This window comes from Scomber japonicus, chromosome 12 (assembly GCF_027409825.1).
Source record: "Scomber japonicus isolate fScoJap1 chromosome 12, fScoJap1.pri, whole genome shotgun sequence".
Lineage (NCBI taxonomy): Eukaryota > Metazoa > Chordata > Actinopteri > Scombriformes > Scombridae > Scomber > Scomber japonicus.
Genome location: NC_070589.1, coordinates 32,239,405 through 32,258,041, shown reverse-complemented (window position 1 = coordinate 32,258,041; position 18,637 = coordinate 32,239,405). Strand labels below are relative to the sequence as shown.

At 39.7% G+C, this 18,637-nt stretch overlaps 3 protein-coding genes and 1 long non-coding RNA gene across 4 annotated transcripts; 3 read left to right on the top strand and 1 right to left on the bottom strand.

The window, feature by feature from the left end:
* Window positions 1-61: 61 nt before the first annotated feature.
* LOC128368708 (uncharacterized) lies at window positions 62-12,017 on the bottom strand. Its single transcript, XR_008321983.1, has 3 exons — window positions 11,864-12,017; window positions 7,549-7,705; window positions 62-230 (listed from the first exon to the last, which is right to left on the bottom strand). It is a non-coding gene; the product is annotated as an uncharacterized LOC128368708 (long non-coding RNA).
* On the top strand, window positions 3,473-6,192 carry LOC128368651 (tripartite motif-containing protein 16-like). The gene is made up of 2 exons (XM_053329508.1): window positions 3,473-4,970; window positions 5,920-6,192. Exons 1-2 carry the CDS (start codon window positions 3,473-3,475, stop codon window positions 6,099-6,101), a joined length of 1,680 nt encoding a protein of 559 aa, XP_053185483.1. The 3' UTR covers window positions 6,102-6,192.
* Window positions 8,703-10,478, top strand: LOC128368646 (tripartite motif-containing protein 16-like). The gene has a single exon (XM_053329502.1). It carries the CDS (start codon window positions 8,703-8,705, stop codon window positions 10,374-10,376), a length of 1,674 nt encoding a protein of 557 aa, XP_053185477.1. The 3' UTR covers window positions 10,377-10,478.
* A 2,410-nt stretch (window positions 12,018-14,427) lies between the features above and the next one.
* LOC128368670 (tripartite motif-containing protein 16-like) lies at window positions 14,428-16,125 on the top strand. Its single transcript, XM_053329529.1, has one exon. It carries the CDS (start codon window positions 14,449-14,451, stop codon window positions 16,123-16,125), a length of 1,677 nt encoding a protein of 558 aa, XP_053185504.1. The 5' UTR covers window positions 14,428-14,448.
* Window positions 16,126-18,637: the final 2,512 nt, after the last annotated feature.

Below are 18,637 nucleotides of genomic sequence, written 5' to 3'. Positions count from 1 at the left end.
ACAGGCCTCTGCTGTTTTTCTGCATCCACATCATAAACAAAGTAAAGAAAAGAGATGTGGGTAAAACACAAACCTGAGTTTGGCTTCATCAGTTCCCAACTTTCAGCCAGTTTGTGGCTCAGCGACACAGAGGTGTTTGTGCTAACAGGAAACAGGAGACGTTGTGATGTTCAGTATCCTCACATTGGTCCACTTCTTAATGTTTCACCAGGACTGACAGAAATCAGCTCCTGTGAACAGAAAGAAACACAGATGTTAAGAGCTGCACTGTAACACAAAACAAGTCAACACAACAAGAGTCCAAACAGGTCAAATATCAGCTTCTTACCTGCACAGGTGAAGCAGAAATAGGATCCCACTAAAGATTTACATTAAATTCATGAAGGCCAACACACACATCAGTTAATAGTTACAACCAGTAAATATTCAGCTCTCTTTAAAAACTAAAATCCCTGTTATTTTTCAGACTGTGAGAAGTCACAATACTACTGCTGCTGTACCTCAGTATCATCTGTTCTGTTTAATCTGTCACCAGGTTGTGAGGTGAAGCTATAGACAGATTAGCTGTATTACCTGTCAACAGGTGTGAGCAGTGACAGGAAGCAGCCAGCAGGTGGCAGCACATCATCATAACAGTAGTGGGATCGTCATGAACAGATTGCTATGGCAGTGTGTGACTGGTTGACCCTGAGGGAGACTGGTGTGCAGTCCATACATGTTGATCTGTTTTTCATCTTCAACCCAGATTTTTAACTTTGAACACAGCAGAGCTTCCTGTGTAATAAATGTGAGGACATTCCAGTACATTAAAGAAATTGGAAGTCATCTGTACTACTTTGACACCAGAAAGCAGGTACAGCAGTATATAACTCCTCTCCCTTCCTCTTGCACTCTGTTCCACGTATTTCCTTTTCTCCTCCCCTTCAGAGCTACAGTTTGAAGATGCATGTAATCAACATGTGGTGAGCTGCCAGCTGACATTTACTAAAGCAACACAGGCTGTTTAGATTAGAGTTCAAACTGGTTTCACTTCTCAGGAAGTGAAACTCAGACGGTCATTGTTACTGAGAGCTGAAATGGCGCAGCAAGGAGCTCAGCTGGACCGAGAAAACTTTTCTTGTTCGATCTGTCTGGATCTACTGAAGGATCCAGTGGCTATTCCCTGTGGACAAAGCTGCTGTGTGAGCTGTATTAACAACTTTTGGGATGAAGAGGATAAGAAGGAAATCTACAGCTGCCCTCAGTGCAGACAGACTCTTGTAAAATATTGAATTTCCCAAAATATCCTTTTTAGCATTTAATCCCAGAACTGTTTTAAGATAATTGACTAAAAGCTTTATTTTAATGTTCAGTTCAGTTCACCGACCATTTGACACCTTTGTGAATTGCCTCGTTAATGTGGTGAAGGGGTTTGTGTGCTCAGAGCTTCCTGGCAGCTGTTGTCTTGGAGCAAAGCTCATGTTGAGGTCTCACACTGTAAACTGGTCCCAGGTGATGAGCCGGACAATAAGCTATTTATGTCAAGATGTCATGCCAGACACCTAACTGGAGCTCATACAGCATCACCCACAAGGAGCGACGAACCTCAGTTTTAAAAACGGTGGTTGTTCTTAACTTTTGAATCGATGCAGATTCGCAAGATTCACTCGACTCAGTAAGGTCCAGCTGTTTCTTCTTGTGTCTTGACAGAAACTTAGAGAGGATGTAAACATCTTCAGAGGACTTTTAAAATGAAACAATGACATCTGATAATTGTGTCACTGTTTGGGATCAATCAGTGTGGTAATGAGGAGACAGAAATAGGGTCTTATTTACCCAAAAGAAAGCAAAAACTTTTATAAAACCAAGAACTTAACTAGGCCTATAAAGAGAGGTCAAAAGATAACTATACTCCATCTAACACAATGAAACTGAGACGTTAAAAGAACTGACCTTACTTAATGACATGAGGGAACACGTATATACTGGCTTGGCCGAACCAAATGACACACAAGGGGTACACAAAGTGGACGCTGACTACAACTCAATCCAATTCAATAATTAATATTACAGAAAATTGTGCAGTAGAACATTACATTGTCAGGCACTTTGTAACTTGTTTTTTTGAAAAGGACTTTGAAAAGTATTTTTATTATTATTATTTTATTTTGTTATTTTATTTATGTATTTATTATTATTATTATTATTATTATTAATATTAATAATAATAATACATATTCAAGTTGAGGTCTTAAAGGGCAGCAAGCTTAGTAAATGTGCAATTTGACTAGCAGCTTAGGCCACTACACATGGGTCTCTATGATGAATGAGTAATGTGACATCAGAGTTTTTGTGACACCTACAAAAGTATGGTCATAATTATTAGTTTGGAATTGCTATTTTATGTGTAAAAGGCCAAATTTGCACGTGTTTATTATATAGGGTGTACTTCTTTTTTCTGCCACTAGATGGAGCATCCACCAAAATGACCATTAGTTTGTGTGTAATGATTTCCCCATTCATTTAACAGAGAACGGCCTTTTGAATGAACTCCACTGATGTCTCGTGTCTCTGATTTTCATGTATAAAACAGGTTAGTAATGTGTGTAACCTTGTCACAACTTATCACTTAGAAGACTTCAAGCCTTTCTAGTGTGGTTCAGATCGAGTTTAAAGTAGAAAACTGTGTTACAAACATTTTGAATTCAGACGGAGTAACGAGAGTTTTGCTAGTTCCCCATGATTAAAACTACCGGTGTTTTAAATGTTTAGTATTGTATCTGCTGGATATCTGCCTTAACTGCTTAGCTGTTGGGTGCACATTTAATGAAATCTTTACTTTAGGTTATTAGCGAGTGAGTCGGGATGCTAATTAGCCACTCATTCAAGTCAATGCAATATGTTCATGTGGTAAAACATTCAATATTTGTTGTAATGCAAATGACCAAATGTGTTTATAATGTATTTTGTAAAAGTGTTTATGTAAGCAGTAAGACAGAAAAGGCTGTACAAAATAAGCTTGAAATAGTGTTAGTTATTGGCAGGAAGTATATTTAGGAAGCTGTTTACAACAACAGCAGTAAAATATTGTGTGTTTAAGTTCACAGAGATTTTACAGCTATATTTGGTAACTTAACTATTACTGGTAGATGTAAGAGCTGACTGGTGTGTAGAAGTAGTAACCTGTGCCAGTTCATCGATGTAGTATTGAGAATGGATGAATTGTGGAGTTTAATTGAAGATTATTGTGAAAAGAAACTTTAAAGAGAAGAAAGATGAAGTCTGTTTTAATAAAGACAGAAAACAGCCTGAATGAACACAACTAACCTCTCCTGTCTCTGCTTTTCCTCTATAAAACAGGACACTTCATCTTTTCACAGATAACTCTGTCAGCTGACATTTACTAAAGCAACACAGGCTCTTTCGATCAGAGCTCAAGCTTGTTTCATTTCTCAGAAAGTGGAACACACAGTCATTGTTACTGAGAGCTGAAATGGCGCAGCAAGGAGTTCAACTGGCCCGAGAAAACTTTTCTTGTTCGATCTGTTTGGATCTACTGAAGGATCCAGTGACTATTCCCTGTGGACACAGCTACTGCATGAGCTGTATTAACAACTTCTGGGATGAAGAGGATAAGAAGGAACTCTACAGCTGTCCTCAGTGCAGGATTACGTGCACACCGAGGCCTGTCCTGATGAAAAACACCATGTTAGCAGTTGTAGTGGAGCAGCTGAAGAAGACTGGACTCCAAGCTGCTGCTGCTGATCTCTGCTATGCTGGACCTGAAGATGTGGCCTGTGATTTCTGCACTGGGAGGAAACTGAAAGCTCACAAGTCCTGTCTGGTGTGTCTCGTCTCATATTGTGAGAATCATCTTCAGCCTCATTATGAATCAACAAAATTTAAAAAACACAAGCTGGTTGACCCCTCAGAGAAGCTCCAGGAGAACATCTGCTCTCGTCATGATGAAGTGATGAAGATGTTCTGTCGGACTGATGAGCAGATTATCTGTTATCTCTGCCCTGTTGATGAACATAAAGGCCACGACACAGTCTCAGCTGCAGTAGAAAGGACTGAGAGGCAGAGGGAGCTCGAGGTGAGTCGACTAAACATCCAGCAGAGAATCCAGGACAGAGAGAAAGATGTGAAGCTGCTTCAACAGGAGGTGGAGGCCGTCAGTCTCTCTGCTGATAAAGCAGTGGAGGACAGTGAGAAGATCTTCACTGAGCTGATCCGTCTCCTCCAGAAAAGAAGCTCTGATGTGAAGCAGCAGATCAGATCCCAGCAGGAAACTGAAGTGAGTGGAGTCAAAGAGCTTCAGGAGAAGCTGCAGCAGGAGATCACTGAGCTGAAGAGGAAAGACGCTGAACTGAAGCAGCTCTCACACACCGAGGATCACACCCAGTTTCTACACAACTACCCCTCAGTGTCACAACTCAGTGAACCTACAGACTCATCCAGCATCAATATCCGTCCTCTGAGATACTTTGAGGATGTGACAGCAGCTGTGTCAGAGCTCAGAGATAAACTACAGGACATCCTGAAGGAGGAATGGACAAACATCTCACTGACAGTGACTGAAGTGGATGTTTTACTGTCAGATTCAAAAACAGAACCCAAGACCAGAGCTGAGTTCTTAAGATATTCATGTGAAATCACACTGGATACAAATACTGCACACAAAGGCGTGTTATTACATGAGGGGAATAGAAAAGCAGAAGTAATGGCACAACAACAATCTTATTCTCATCACCTGGATAGATTCACTGGATGGTATCAGGTCCTGAGTAGAGAGAGTCTGACTGGACGTTATTACTGGGAGGTGGAGTGGAGAGGAAGTATAATTCGTGTAGCAGTTGCATACAAGAATATCAGCAGAACAGGATGGTCAAATGAATGTCTATTTGGAAACAATGACAAATCTTGGGCTCTAAGATGTGACAATAACAGTTATGAATTCTGTTTCAACAACATTAAAACTACCGTCTCAGGTCCTCGTTCCAAAAGATTCGGAGTGTACCTGGATCACAGAGCAGGTATTCTGTCCTTCTACAGCGTCTCTGAAACCATGACTCTCCTCCACAGAGTCCAGACCACATTCACTCAGCCTCTCTATGCTGGACTTTGTCTTAATTCTGTTGGAGACACAGCTGAGTTTTGTGATCTCAAATAGACAGAAATCATTACAGACATCATGTGTCAGATTCTGTGTCGTAATTCTTCATTTTTTGTCTCCATGTTTCTGAACTGCACAAAGGCCAGCTGTCAAATGGTTGTCAATACTGCTTTCCTTTTAATTTGTTTTGTTCTGTTAATGTTTTGCGTTTCTTTAAAATTCACTTTTTCAATTTTTACCAATGGAGGCTATCACTGATCATTATGACGTTGTCTTTGCGCTAAATTTAAAGTTTCATTTTTGTATTGATGTATTTGTTTTGTGTTGTTTCTTAAACAGAAGAAATGACTGAACTTTCTTCATTAATATTTTGCTCTCATCATTTAGTAAATTTATAAAGAATTGTAAAAACAAAACAAAAAAACAACAACTAATTATCCTGATAATAGTCACAGCCCAAGACCAGAGCTGGATTCTTAAAATATTCATGTGAAATCACTCTGGATCCAAACACTGCATACATGAAGCTGTTATTGTCTGAGGGGAACAGAAAAGCAAAACTAATGAGTCAACAACAGTCTTATTCTGCTCACCCAGACAGATTCACTGTATATGAACAGGTCCTGAGTAGAGAGTCTGACTGGACGTTGTTACTGGGAGGTGGAGTGGGTTAGGAGTTCGTGTAGCAGTTGCATACAAGAATATCAACAGAGCAGGAAACTCAAATGAATCTGGATTTGCGCTCAATGACCAATCTTGGGCTTTAAGATTTTACAATAATTGTTATACATTTTGGTTCAACAACATCTCAACTCCCGTCTCAGGTCCTGTTTCCTCCAGAGTCGGAGTGTACCTGGATCACAGAGCAGGTATTCTGTCCTTCTACAGCGTCTCTGAAACCATGACTCTCCTCCACAGAGTCCAGACCACATTCATTCAGCCTCTCTATGCTGGACTTTGGCTATTAGATTCTGGGGTCACAGCCGAGTTCTGTAAACTCAAATAGACACATCATTTTATACTTCATGTGTCAGATTCTGTGTTGTAATTAATTTTGTTTGTCTCAATGTTTCTAAACTGCACAGAGATCAGCTGTCAATCAAACTGTTGTCAACGCCTCTTTTCATTTGTTCTACTGAGGTTTTGAGTTTCTTTAAATGCCACTTTTTCCTGTGTGTTCTTATCCATGGAGGCTCTCACTGCTCATAGTGATGCTTTTAACCTTCATTGACATTTCTTCAAATGAAAATGTGAACTTCTCTTTTGTCTAATTGTTAGTTTCATGTTTGTACTGATATACTTGTTTGTTGTTGTTTCTTCCTTCACCATTGAATTTGAGTTCTTATCAATTTGTGAAGAAATGTCTTATAAAACTAAGTATTCAGATAACAATCAATATGGAGATCATTAATCATTTACTTGTACATAGCTGACATTCTGTGTTAAACTAATCAGTCGTATGGTTGAAGTGAATCTGAACATGAAATCATTAAACTAGACTTTAATGATTGAATGTGTGAACAAACTGAAGCCTTACATCATGAATAAAGCAGTTAATCTCAAGAATGAACAACTTATTTTCCTCTGTATTCATTTCAAGATCTCATTAAAAGTTTGTGGAGAAAATATGAAACTCATGAGAATCTATTTGATCCAGTCCTCCTCCTGACACACCACAATGTACATAGGTCATATTTGTCAGTCTGTCTCTGAACTTTCAGGTTAATTATTAAAACAGCTTGGTCACAGAGGAATGAGCAGAGTTTTCTATCAAATGATGCAGTTAATGAACAAGATTTTATTTGTATGCTCAGTCAATGAAGAGGATTTTTTACGCAGGCCTAAAAAAATAAGAACTGATTTCATTAATTTGACATTTTGTTGAGTTCTCCTGACACACATAATACACTTTATTTACAGAATATATATTGTGTTGTGATGAGTGAATGAGGCTGTCATGTTGGTTCAGTGTTTGGCTCCATCGCCTCACAGTCAGACAGTTCTGGCTTGAAAAGTTTGAATCCCAACTTCATTAAAACCTCTTGTGAGTAATTTTGTTGTGAGTTTAATCTCTCAATCCACAAACTATCTGCTGTGCTGAAGAGTTTCTATTATTTATGCTTAATTGAGAGCAAAGAAATGCATCTAAAACTGTCATGATTCAACCTCAACAGATGTGATTGATTTGTTGCAACATCACAAGTAAAGTTACTCCACCTTTTCTAGTACAAGAGTAATTCATGATCATGTTATCATTACAAAAGTGAAAAAGCTTAATCCAGTCTAATCAGAATCATCATCAGGAGAACTTGACATTTTCATTCTAGTTTTGAGACATTAAGATTGGTGTTGACACCTGCTGTTTTTCTGCCAATCTCTTTATTATGTTACTGTTTGTTAAGCATCCACATCATAAACAAAGTAAAGAAAAGGGATGTGGGTAAAAGACACACCTGAGATTGGCTTCATCAGTTCCCGACTTTCAGCCAGTTTGTGGCTCAGAGACACAGAGGTGTTTGTGCTAACAGGAAACAGGAGACGTTGTGATGTTCAGTATCCTCACATTGGTCTAATTCCTGATGTTTCACCAGGACTGACAGAAATCAGCTCCTGTGAACAGAAAGACACACAGATGTTAACAGCTGCACTGAAACACAAATCAAGTCAACACAACATGAGTCCAAACAGGTCAAATATCAGCTTCTTACCTGCACAGTTGAAGCAGAAAGAGGATCTCACTAAAGATTTAGATTCAATTCATGAAGGCCAACACACACCGGTTAATACAACCAGTAAATATTCAGCTCTCTTTAAAAACTAAAATCAGTTATTTTTCTGTTATTTTTCAGACTGTGAGAACAATACTACTGCTGCTGTACCTCAGTATCATCTGTTCTGTTTCATCTGTCATCAGGTTGTAAAATGAAGCTATAGACAGATCATCTGTGTTAACTGTCAACAGGTGTGAGCAATCACAGGAAGCAGCCAGCAGGTGGCAGCACATCATCATAACAGTAGTGGGATAGTCATGAAAACAGATTGATATGACAGTGTGTGCCTGGTTGACTCTGAGGGAGACTGGTGTGCAGTCCATCCATGTTGATCTGTTTTTCATCATCAACCCAGCATTGAAATTAAAAGATGTTTAACTTTAAACAAAGCAGAGTGTCATTTGTAATAAATGTGAAGACTTCCCAAACATGTCTTCATTTTTCTCTATTGTGTTTGAAATGTTGTATTTAAGAAAAAGTTGAAGTGAGCTGGATTTTAGGAGAATACTGTACAGTATCTCTACTACTTTGACACCAGAATGCAGTTGAGTTGTGTTTTCAAATGAGACTCATTGTGTAGAAAGGGTTAAACACACAGAGCTTGATAACTCCTCCCTCTGCTTCCTGCTCTAAAAAACACAACAAGTCCCACTCTGTCCACGTATTTCCTTGTTCCCTCCCCTTCAGATCTACAGTTTGAAGATGGGTGTAACCAACATGTGGTGAGCTGCCAGCCTACATTTACTGAAGCAGCACATGCTGTTTAGATCAGAGCTCAAACTAGTTTCATTTCTCAGAAAGTGAAACTCAGACAGTCATTGTTACTGAGAGGTGAAATGGCACAACAAGGAGCTCAGCTGGACGGAGCTAAATTCTGCTGTTCGATCTGTTTGGATCTACTGAAGGATCCAGTGACTATTCCCTGTGGACACAGCTACTGCATGAGCTGTATTAACAACTTCTGGGATGAAGAAGAAAAGGCAGTCTACAGCTGTCCTCAGTGCAGACAGACAGTCACACCGAGGCCTGTCCTGATGAAAAGCACCATGTTAGCAGTTTTAGTGGAGCAGCTGAAGAAGACTGGACTCAAAGCTGCTCCTGCTGATCTCTGCTATACTGGACCTGAAGATGTGGCTTGTGATGTCTGCACTGGGAGGAAGCTGAAAGCCCACAAGTCCTGTATGCAGTGTCTGGCTTCTTATTGTAATAAACACCTCCAGCCTCATTATGATGCAGCTCCATTAAAGAAACACAAGCTGGTCGAGCCCTCCAAGAAGCTCCAGGAGAACATCTGCTCTCGTCATGATGAGGTGATGAAGATGTTCTGTCGTACTGATCAGAAGAGTATCTGTTATCTCTGCCCTGTTGATGAACATAAAGGCCACGACACAGTCTCAGCTGCCGTAGAAAGGACTGAGAGGCAGAGAGAGCTCGAGGTGAGTCGACTAAACATCCAGCAGAGAATCCAGGACAGAGAGAAAGATGTGAAGCTGCTTCAACAGGAGGTGGATGCCGTCAGTCATTCTGCTGATGAAGCCGTGGAGGCCAGTGAGAAGATCTTCACTGAGCTGATCCGTCTCATCCAGAAAAGAAGCTCTGATGTGAGGCAGCAGATCAGATCCCAGCAGGAAACTGAAGTGAGTCGAGTCAAAGAGCTTCAGGAGAAGCTGCAGCAGGAGATCACTGAGCTGAAGAGGAAAGACGCTGAACTGAAGAAGCTCTCACACACAGAGGATCACAACCAGTTTCTACACAACTACCCCTCAGTGTCACAACTCAGTGAACCTACAGACTCATCCAGCATCGATATCCGTCCTCTGAGATACTTTGAGGATGTGACAGCAGCTGTGTCAGAGCTCAGAGATAAACTACAGGACATCCTGAAGGAGGAATGGACAAACATCTCACTGACAGTGACTGAAGTGGACGTTTTACTGTCAGATTCAAAATCAGAGCCCAAGACCAGAGCTGGATTCTTAAAATATTCACGTGAAATCACTCTGGATCCAAACACTGCATACATGAAGCTGCTATTATCTGAGGAGAACAGAAAAGCAGAACTAACAACTCAACAGTCTTATTCTAGTCACCCAGACAGATTCACTGTATGTGAACAGGTCCTGAGTAGAGATAGTCTGACTAGACGTTGTTACTGGGAGGTGGAGTGGAGAGGAGGAGGAGTTCGTGTAGCAGTCGCATACAAGAACATCAACAGAGCAGGACGCTCAAATGAATGTGGATTTGGGCGTAATGACAAATCTTGGGCTTTAAGATGTGCCAATAACAGTTATGTATTCTGGTTCAACAACATCTCAACTCCCGTCTCAGGTGCTCAGTCCTCCAGAGTCGGAGTGTACCTGGATCACAGAGCAGGTATTCTGTCCTTCTACAGCGTCTCTGAAACCATGACTCTCCTCCACAGAGTCCAGACCACATTCACTCAGCCTCTCTATGCTGGACTTTGGCTATTAGATTCTGGGGTCACAGCCGAGTTCTGTAAACTCAAATAGACACATCATTTCATACTTCATGTGTCAGATTCTGTGTTGTAATTAATTTTGTTTGTCTCAATGTTTCTAAACTGCACAGAGATCAGCTGTTAATCAAACTGTTGCCAAAGCCTCTTTTCATTTGTTCTACTGAGGTTTTGAGTTTCTTTAAATGTCACTGTTTCCTGTGTGTCCTTATCTATGGAGGCTCTCACTGCTCATAGTGATGCTTTTAACCTTCATTGACATTTCTTCAAATGAAAATGTGAACTTCTCTTTTGTCTAATTGTTAGTTTCATGTTTGTACTGATATACTTGTCTGTTGTTGTTTCTTCCTTCACCATTGAATTTGAGTTTTTATCAATTTGTGAAGAAATGTGTTATAAAACTAAGTATTCAGATAACAATCAATGTGGAGATCATTAATCATTTACTTGTACATAGCTGGCATTCTGTGTTAAAATAATCAGTCGTATGGTTGAAGTGAATCTGAACATGAAATCATTAAACTAGAGTCATTTAACAGACTTTATGGTTTGGATGTGTGAACAAAGTGAATGTTTACATCATGAATAAAGCAGTTAATCTCAAGAATGAACAAAGTATTTTCCTCTGTATTCATTTCAAGATCTCATTCAAAGTTTGTGGAGAAAATATGAAACTCATGAGAATTTATTTGATCCAGTCTTCCTCCTGACACACCACAATGTACTTAGGTCATATTTGTCAGTCTGTCTCTGAACGTTCAGGTTAATCATTAAAACAGCGTGGTCACAGAGGAATGAGCAGAGTTTTCTATCAAATGATGTACTTAATGAGCAAGATTTTATTTGTATGCTCCGTCAATGAAGAGGATTTTTTTTTACTCAGGCCTAAAAAAAATTGAAGAAATAATAAGAACTAATTTGATTAGATTAGATCAATTTGACATTTTGTTGAGTTCTCCTGACACACATAATACACTTTATTTATAGAACATATATTGTGTCATGATGAGTGAATGAGGCTGTCATGCTGGTTCAGTGTTTGGCTCCATCACTTCACAGTCAGACAGTTCTGGCTTGAAAAGTTTTAATCCCAACTTCATTAAAACCTCTTGTGACTAATTTTGTTGTGAGTTTAATCTCTCAATCCACAAACTGTCTGCTGTGCTGAAGAGTTTCTGTTATTTATGCTTAATTGAGGACAAAGAAATGCATCTAAAACTGTCATGATTCAACCTCAACAGATGTGATTGATTTGTTGCAACATCACAAGTAAAGTTACTCCACCTTTTCTAGTACAAGAGTAATTCATGATCATGTTATCAAAACAAAAAGGGAAAAGCTGCATTCAGTCTAATCAGAATCATCATCAGGAGAACTTGACATTTTCATTCTAGTTTAAAGACATTTATATTTGTGTTGATACCTGCTGTTTTTCTGCCAATGTCTTTTACCATGTCACTGTTTGTTAAGCATCCACATCATAAACAAAGTAAAGAAAAGGGATGTGGGTAAAAGACAAACCTGAGTTTGGCTTCATCAGTTCCCGACTTTCAGCCAGTTTGTGGCTCAGAGACACAGAGGTGTTTGTGCTAACAGGAAACAGGAGACGTTGTGATGTTCAGTATCCTCACATTGGTCTAATTCCTGATGTTTCACCAGAACTGACAGAAATCAGCTCCTGTGAACAGAAAGACACACAGATGTTAACAGCTGCACTGAAACACAAATCAAGTCAACACAACAAGAGTCCAAACAAGTCAAATATCAGCTTCTTACCTGCACAGGTGAAGCAGAAATAGGATCTCACTAAAGATTTACATTAAATTCATGAAGGCCAACACACACATCAGTTAATAGTTACAACCAGTAAATATCCAGCTCTCTTTAAAAACTAAAATCATTGTTATTTTTCAGACTGTGAGAAGTCACAATACTACTGCTGCTGTACCTCAGTATCATCTGTTCTGTTTCATCTGTCATCAGGTTGTAAAATGAAGCTATAAACAGATCAGCTGTGTTACCTGTCAACAGGTGTGAGCAATCACAGGAAACAGCCAGCAGGTGGCAGCACATCATGATAACAATAGTGGGATAGTCATGAAAACAGATTGATATGACAGTGTGTGATTGGTTGACCCTGAGGGAGACTAGTGTGTAGTCCATACGTGTCGATATGTTTTTCATCATCAACCCAGCATGAAAATTAAAAGATTTATAACTTTAACAAAGCAGAGTTTCCTGTGTAATAAATGTGAGGACTTTCCAAACATGTCTTCATTCTTTAACTATTGTGTTTGATATGTAAATCGTTGAAGTGAGCTGAGGGGTATTGCACGAAACCAGGATAAGGGATTAACCCGGGATATGTTAGTTATCCTGGCTGAATTTAGCCTCAAGTCGGTTGCATGAAAGCAGGTTAAATTTAACCCGGCCCAGTTACTATGGTGATTTATTCTCTGCAGCTAGCCTGCTCCAAACCAGGCTAACAACCAGGCTAAGATTATTCTCAGGGATTTATCTGGCAGTTCTACTGTCAATCGTGTGACAAATTAATGGGTTTTACAGCATTTCCATGGTCTTTCTAAATATGTTGATATAATAGACTATATTGTCGTTTCATTAAAGTCTGTTGACTGTTTAATTGCAACAGTCATTTTATAGTCATTCATGTGGTATCATTATTGTGTATAATGTACAGTAGATTTACTTTGTACTATTTACTAGCCGATACTCACAATGTTACTTGGCTGCTTCTGAGGCTGAGCAGCATCTGGGTCCTGTTACACCTTATATTCTATTAGCACCAAATCACTGACTTCATATCCATTATGGGCTAAATGAGCAAGACATTTCCATAAAATTGACATGATACCTCAAGCCTGGAGTCCAGCAACACTGTCTCCTCATCTGCAGAAGTGCATCCTGCAGCTGCAGATGTGCCTTCCCCCTAATTATAATAATTGTTTGCACTTAATATTTCCTGAGTAGCATACACTTTTACTTGCCACATTTAAATCAAAGTGTTTAATTTAATTTAAATCAAAACTGTTGATTAGTGGGCTTGGACAGTAACTTCTTTAGTCCTTTAATTGTAATTTTGACAGTTCTAGTGGAGCACTGTTGTATTAATTGTACTTTTTTTAAAAAGTATATTTTTGGGGCTTTTTGCCTTTGATGTACAGGTTAGTAGAGAGAGACAGGAAAACTGGTGACAGAGAGGGGGGACTGACATGCAGGATAGGAATGCTTGTGCGGGATTTGAACCAGGGTCGTCTGCAGCGAGGACTGTAGCCTCAACACATGGGGCGAGTGCGCTACCCACCGAGCTATGCTTAACCCATTACTTGGATATTAATTGCACTACTTATGCATTGAGCCGGTCCGCGATTGTCTGCCAAGCTCTCTCCCTTTCCTTGATTACAGTGCTTTGTGCTTGTGTTGCCTTTTTTTCTTATAATTTCTTTAACCTCATCATGAAACTCCATCAGGAGCTGTTGTTAAGCGGCCGTGAAGAATGACGCGCAACACCTTTCCATTTTCCAATCTGTGATTCTGTGATCGATGCCATGGGTCTATTTGAGAATGCCGTGAACACGCACTTATCCCAACTATCTACACCTGGCTTGACATAGCTGCGCCTTTTCATCCTGGCTCAGCAAACGTGCAACCGAATAAGCCAAGATGCGCCGGTCAGACTAGATCAAGCTGCGCTTGCTCAGTTATCCTGGAATTCTTTATTCTACTTTTGTGCAATACCCCTCTGGATTTTAGGAGATACTGTACAGTATCTATACTACTTTGACACCAGAAAGCAGGTGAGTTGTGTTTTCAAATGAGACTCATTGTATAAAAAGGGTTAAAACACACAGAGCTTGATAACTCCTCCCTCTTCTTCCTGCTCTCAAAACACAACAAGCTCCACTCAGACCACATGTTTTATTGTTCCCTCCCCTTCAGATCTACAGTTTGAAGATGGGTGTAACCAACATGTGGTGAGCTGTCAGCCTACATTTACTGAAGCAACACATGCTGTTTAGATCAGAGCTTAAAATAGTTTCACTTCTCAGAAAGTGAAACTCAGACAGTCATTGTTACAGAGAGGTGAAATGGCGCAGCAAGGAGCTCAGCTGGACCGAGAAAACTTTTCTTGTTCGATCTGTTTGGATCTATTGAAGGATCCAGTAACTATTTCCTGTGGACACAGCTACTGCATGAGCTGTATTAACAACTTCTGGGATGGAGAGGATAATAAGGAAATCTATTGCTGTCCTCAGTGCAGACAGACCTTCACACCGAGGCCTGCCCTGGGTAAAAACACAATTTTAGCAGCTTTAGTGGAGCAGTTGAAGAAGACTGGACTCCAGGCTGCTGCTGCTGATCTCTGCTATGCTGGACCTGAAGATGTGGCCTGTGATTTCTGCACTGGAAGGAAGAGGAAAGCCTTCAAGTCCTGTCTCCAGTGTCTGGCCTCTTACTGTGAGAAACACCTCCAGCCTCATTATGATGTAGCTCCATTGAAGAAACACAAGCTGGTTGACCCCTCAGAAAAGCTCCAGGAGAACATCTGCTCTCGTCATGATGAGGTGATGAAGATGTTCTGTCGTACTGATCAGAAGAGTATCTGTTATCTCTGCCCTGTTGATGAACATAAAGGCCACGACACAGTCTCAGCTGCAGTAGAAAGGACTGAGAGGCAGAGAGAGCTCGAGGTGAGTCGACTAAACATCCAGCAGAGAATCCAGGACAGAGAGAAAGATGTGAAGCTGCTTCAACAGGAGGTGAAGGCCGTCAGTCGCTCTGCTGATAAAGCAGTGGACGAAAGTGAGAAGATCTTCACTGAGCTGATCCGTCTCCTCCAGAAAAGAAGCTCTGATGTGAAGCAGCAGATCAGATCCCAGCAGGAAACTGAAGTGAGTGGAGTCAAAGAGCTTCAGGAGAAGCTGCAGCAGGAGATCACTGAGCTGAAGAGGAAAGACGCTGAACTGAAGCAGCTCTCACACACAGAGGATCACAACCAGTTTCTACACAACTACCCCTCAGTGTCACAACTCAGTGAACCTACAGACTCATCCAGCATCAATATCCGTCCTCTCAGATACTTTGAGGATGTGACAGCAGCTGTGTCAGAGCTCAGAGATAAACTACAGGACATCCTGAAGGAGGAATGGACAAACATCTCACTGACAGTGACTGAAGTGGACGCTTTACTGTCCAATTCAAAGACAGAGCCCAAGACTAGAGCTGGATTCTTACAATATTCACATGAAATCACTCAGGATCCAAACACAGCAAACACACAGCTGTTATTATCTGAGGGGAACAGAAAAGTAGAACGAATGAGACAAAAACAGTCTTATTCTAGTCATCCAGATAGATTCACTGGATGTGGTCAGGTCCTGAGTAGAGATAGTCTGACTGGACGTTGTTACTGGGAGGTGGAGTGGAGAGGGAAAGTTCGTGTAGCAGTTGCATACAAGAATATCAGCAGAGAAGGATGGTCAAATGAATGTCTATTTGGATTTAATGACAAATCTTGGGCTTTAAGGTGTGATGATAACAGTTATGAATTTTGGTTCAACAATATTAAAACTCCTGTCTCAGGTCCTGTTTCCTCCAGACTAGGAGTGTACCTGGATCACAGAGCAGGTATTCTGTCCTTCTACAGCGTCTCTGAAACCATGACTCTCCTCCACAGAGTCCAGACCACATTCACTCAGCCTCTCTATGCTGGACTTAGGCTTATAAATGATGGAGCCACAATAGAGTTCTGTAAACTCAAATAGACAAATCATTCCATACTTCATGTGTCAGATTCTGTGTTGTAATTCTTTTTTTTTTGGTCTCAATGTTTCCAAACTGCACAGAGATCAGCTGTCAATCAAACTGTTGTCAACGCCTCTTTTCATTTGTTCTGAGGTTTTGAGTTTCTTTAAATGTCACTTTTTCCTGTGTGTTCTTATCCATGGAGGCTCTCACTGCTCATGATGGTGGTTTTACCTTTCATTGACATTTCTTCAAATGAAAATGTGAACTTCTCTTTTTTCTAATTGTTAGTTTCATGTTTGTACAGATATACTTGTTTGTTGTTGTTTCTTCCTTCACCAATGAATTTCAGTTCTTATCAATTGGTGAATTTGTAAAGAAATGTGTCATAAAACTAAGTATTGAGATAACAATCAATGTGGAGATCATTAATCATTTATTTGTACATGAGAATTTGTTTGATCCAGTCTTCCTCCTGACACACCACAATGTACATAGGTCATGTTTGTCAGTCAGTCTCTGAACTTTCAGGTTAATTATTAAAACAGCTTCGTCACAGAGAAATGAGCAGAGTCTTCTATCAAATGATGCAGTTAATGAACAAGATTTTATTTGTATGCTCCGTCAATGAAGAGGATTTTTTTACTCAGGCCTAAAAAAATAAGAACTGATTTCATTAATTTGACATTTTGTTGAGTTCTCCTGACACACATAATACACTTTATTTACAGAACATATATTGTGTCGTGATGAGTGAATGAGGCTGTCATGTTGGTTCAGTGTTTGGCTCCATCGCCTCACAGTCAGACAGTTCTGGCTTGAAAAGTTTTAATCCCAACTTCATTAAAACCTCTTATGAGTAATTTTGTTGTGAGTTTAATCTCTCAATCCACAAACTATATGCGGTGCTGAAGAGTTTCTATTATTTATGCTTATTTGAGAACAAAGAAATGCATCTAAAACTGTCCTGATTCAACCTCAACAGATGTGATTGATTTGTTGCAACATCACAAGTAAAGTTACTCCACCTTTTCTAGTACAAGAATAATTCATAATCATGTTATCATAACAAAAGTGAAAAAGCTGCATTCAGTCTAATCAGAATCATCATCAGGAGAACTTGACATTTTCATTCTAGTTTTAAGACATTAAGATTTGTGTTGACACCTGCTGTTTTTCTGCGAATCTCTTTTATCATGTCACTGTTTGTTAAGCATCCACATCATAAACAAAGTAAAGAAAAGGGATGTTGGTAAAAGACAAACCTGAGTTTGGCTCCATCAGCTCCCAACTTTCAGCCAGTTTGTGGCTCAGAGACACAGAGGTGTTTGTGCTAACAGGAAACAGGAGAAATTGTGATGTTCAGTATCCTCACATTGGTCCACTTCCTAATGTTTCACCAGAACTGACAGAAAGCAGCTCCTGTGAACATAAAGACACACAGATGTTAACAGCTGGACTGAAACACAAATCAAGTCAACACAACAAGAGTCCAAACAGGTCAAATATCAGCTTCTTACCTGCACAGTTGAAGCAGAAATAGGATCTCACTAAATTCTAATTCTAATTCTGATTCTAATTTTAGTTTTTTAAACTGAGCTCTTACTATTCATTTATTGTTTTATTATTATATTGTGTGTGATTATATTGTATTTTAATATCTGTACAGCACTTTGGTTCAACTGAGGTTGTTTTTAAATGTGCTTTATAAATAAACTTGACTTGACTTGACTTGACTAAAGATTTAGATTTGATTCATGAAGACCAACACACATCAGTTAATAGTTACAACCAGTAAATATTCAGTTGTTTTTAAAAACTAAAATCACTGTTAGTTTTCAGACTGTGAAAAGTCACAAAACTACTGCTGCTGTACCTCAGTATTATCTGTTCTGTCTTATCTGTCATCACGTTGTGAGGTGAAGCGATAAACAGATCTGTTACCTGTCAACAGGTGTGAGCAGTCACAGGAATCAGCCAGCAGGTGGCAGCACATCATCATAACAGTAGTGGGATAGTCATGAAAACAGATTGATATGACAGTTTGTGATTGGTTGACTCTGAGGGAGACTGGTGTGCAGTCCATACATGTTGATGTTTTTCATCATCAACCCAGCATGAAAATTAAAAGATGTTTAACTTTAAACAAAGCAGAGTTTCATTTGTAATAAATGTGAAGACTTCCCAAACATGTCTTCATTCTTTACCTATTGTGTTTGAAATGGTGTATTTAAGAAAAAGTTGAAGTAAGTAGGATTTTAGGAGATACTGTACAGTATCTCTACTACTTTGACACGAGAAAGCAGGTGAGTTGTGTTTTCAAATGAGACTCATTGTGTAGAAAGGGTTAAACACACAGAGCCTGATAACTCCTCCCTCTTCTTCCTGCTCCCAAACACAAAAAGCTCTGATTGGTCCACATATTTCCTTGTTCCCTCCCCTTCAGATCTACAGTTTGAAGATGGGTGTAACCAACATGTGGTGAGCTGCCAGCTGACATCTAGCGAAGCAACACATGCTGTTTAGATCAGA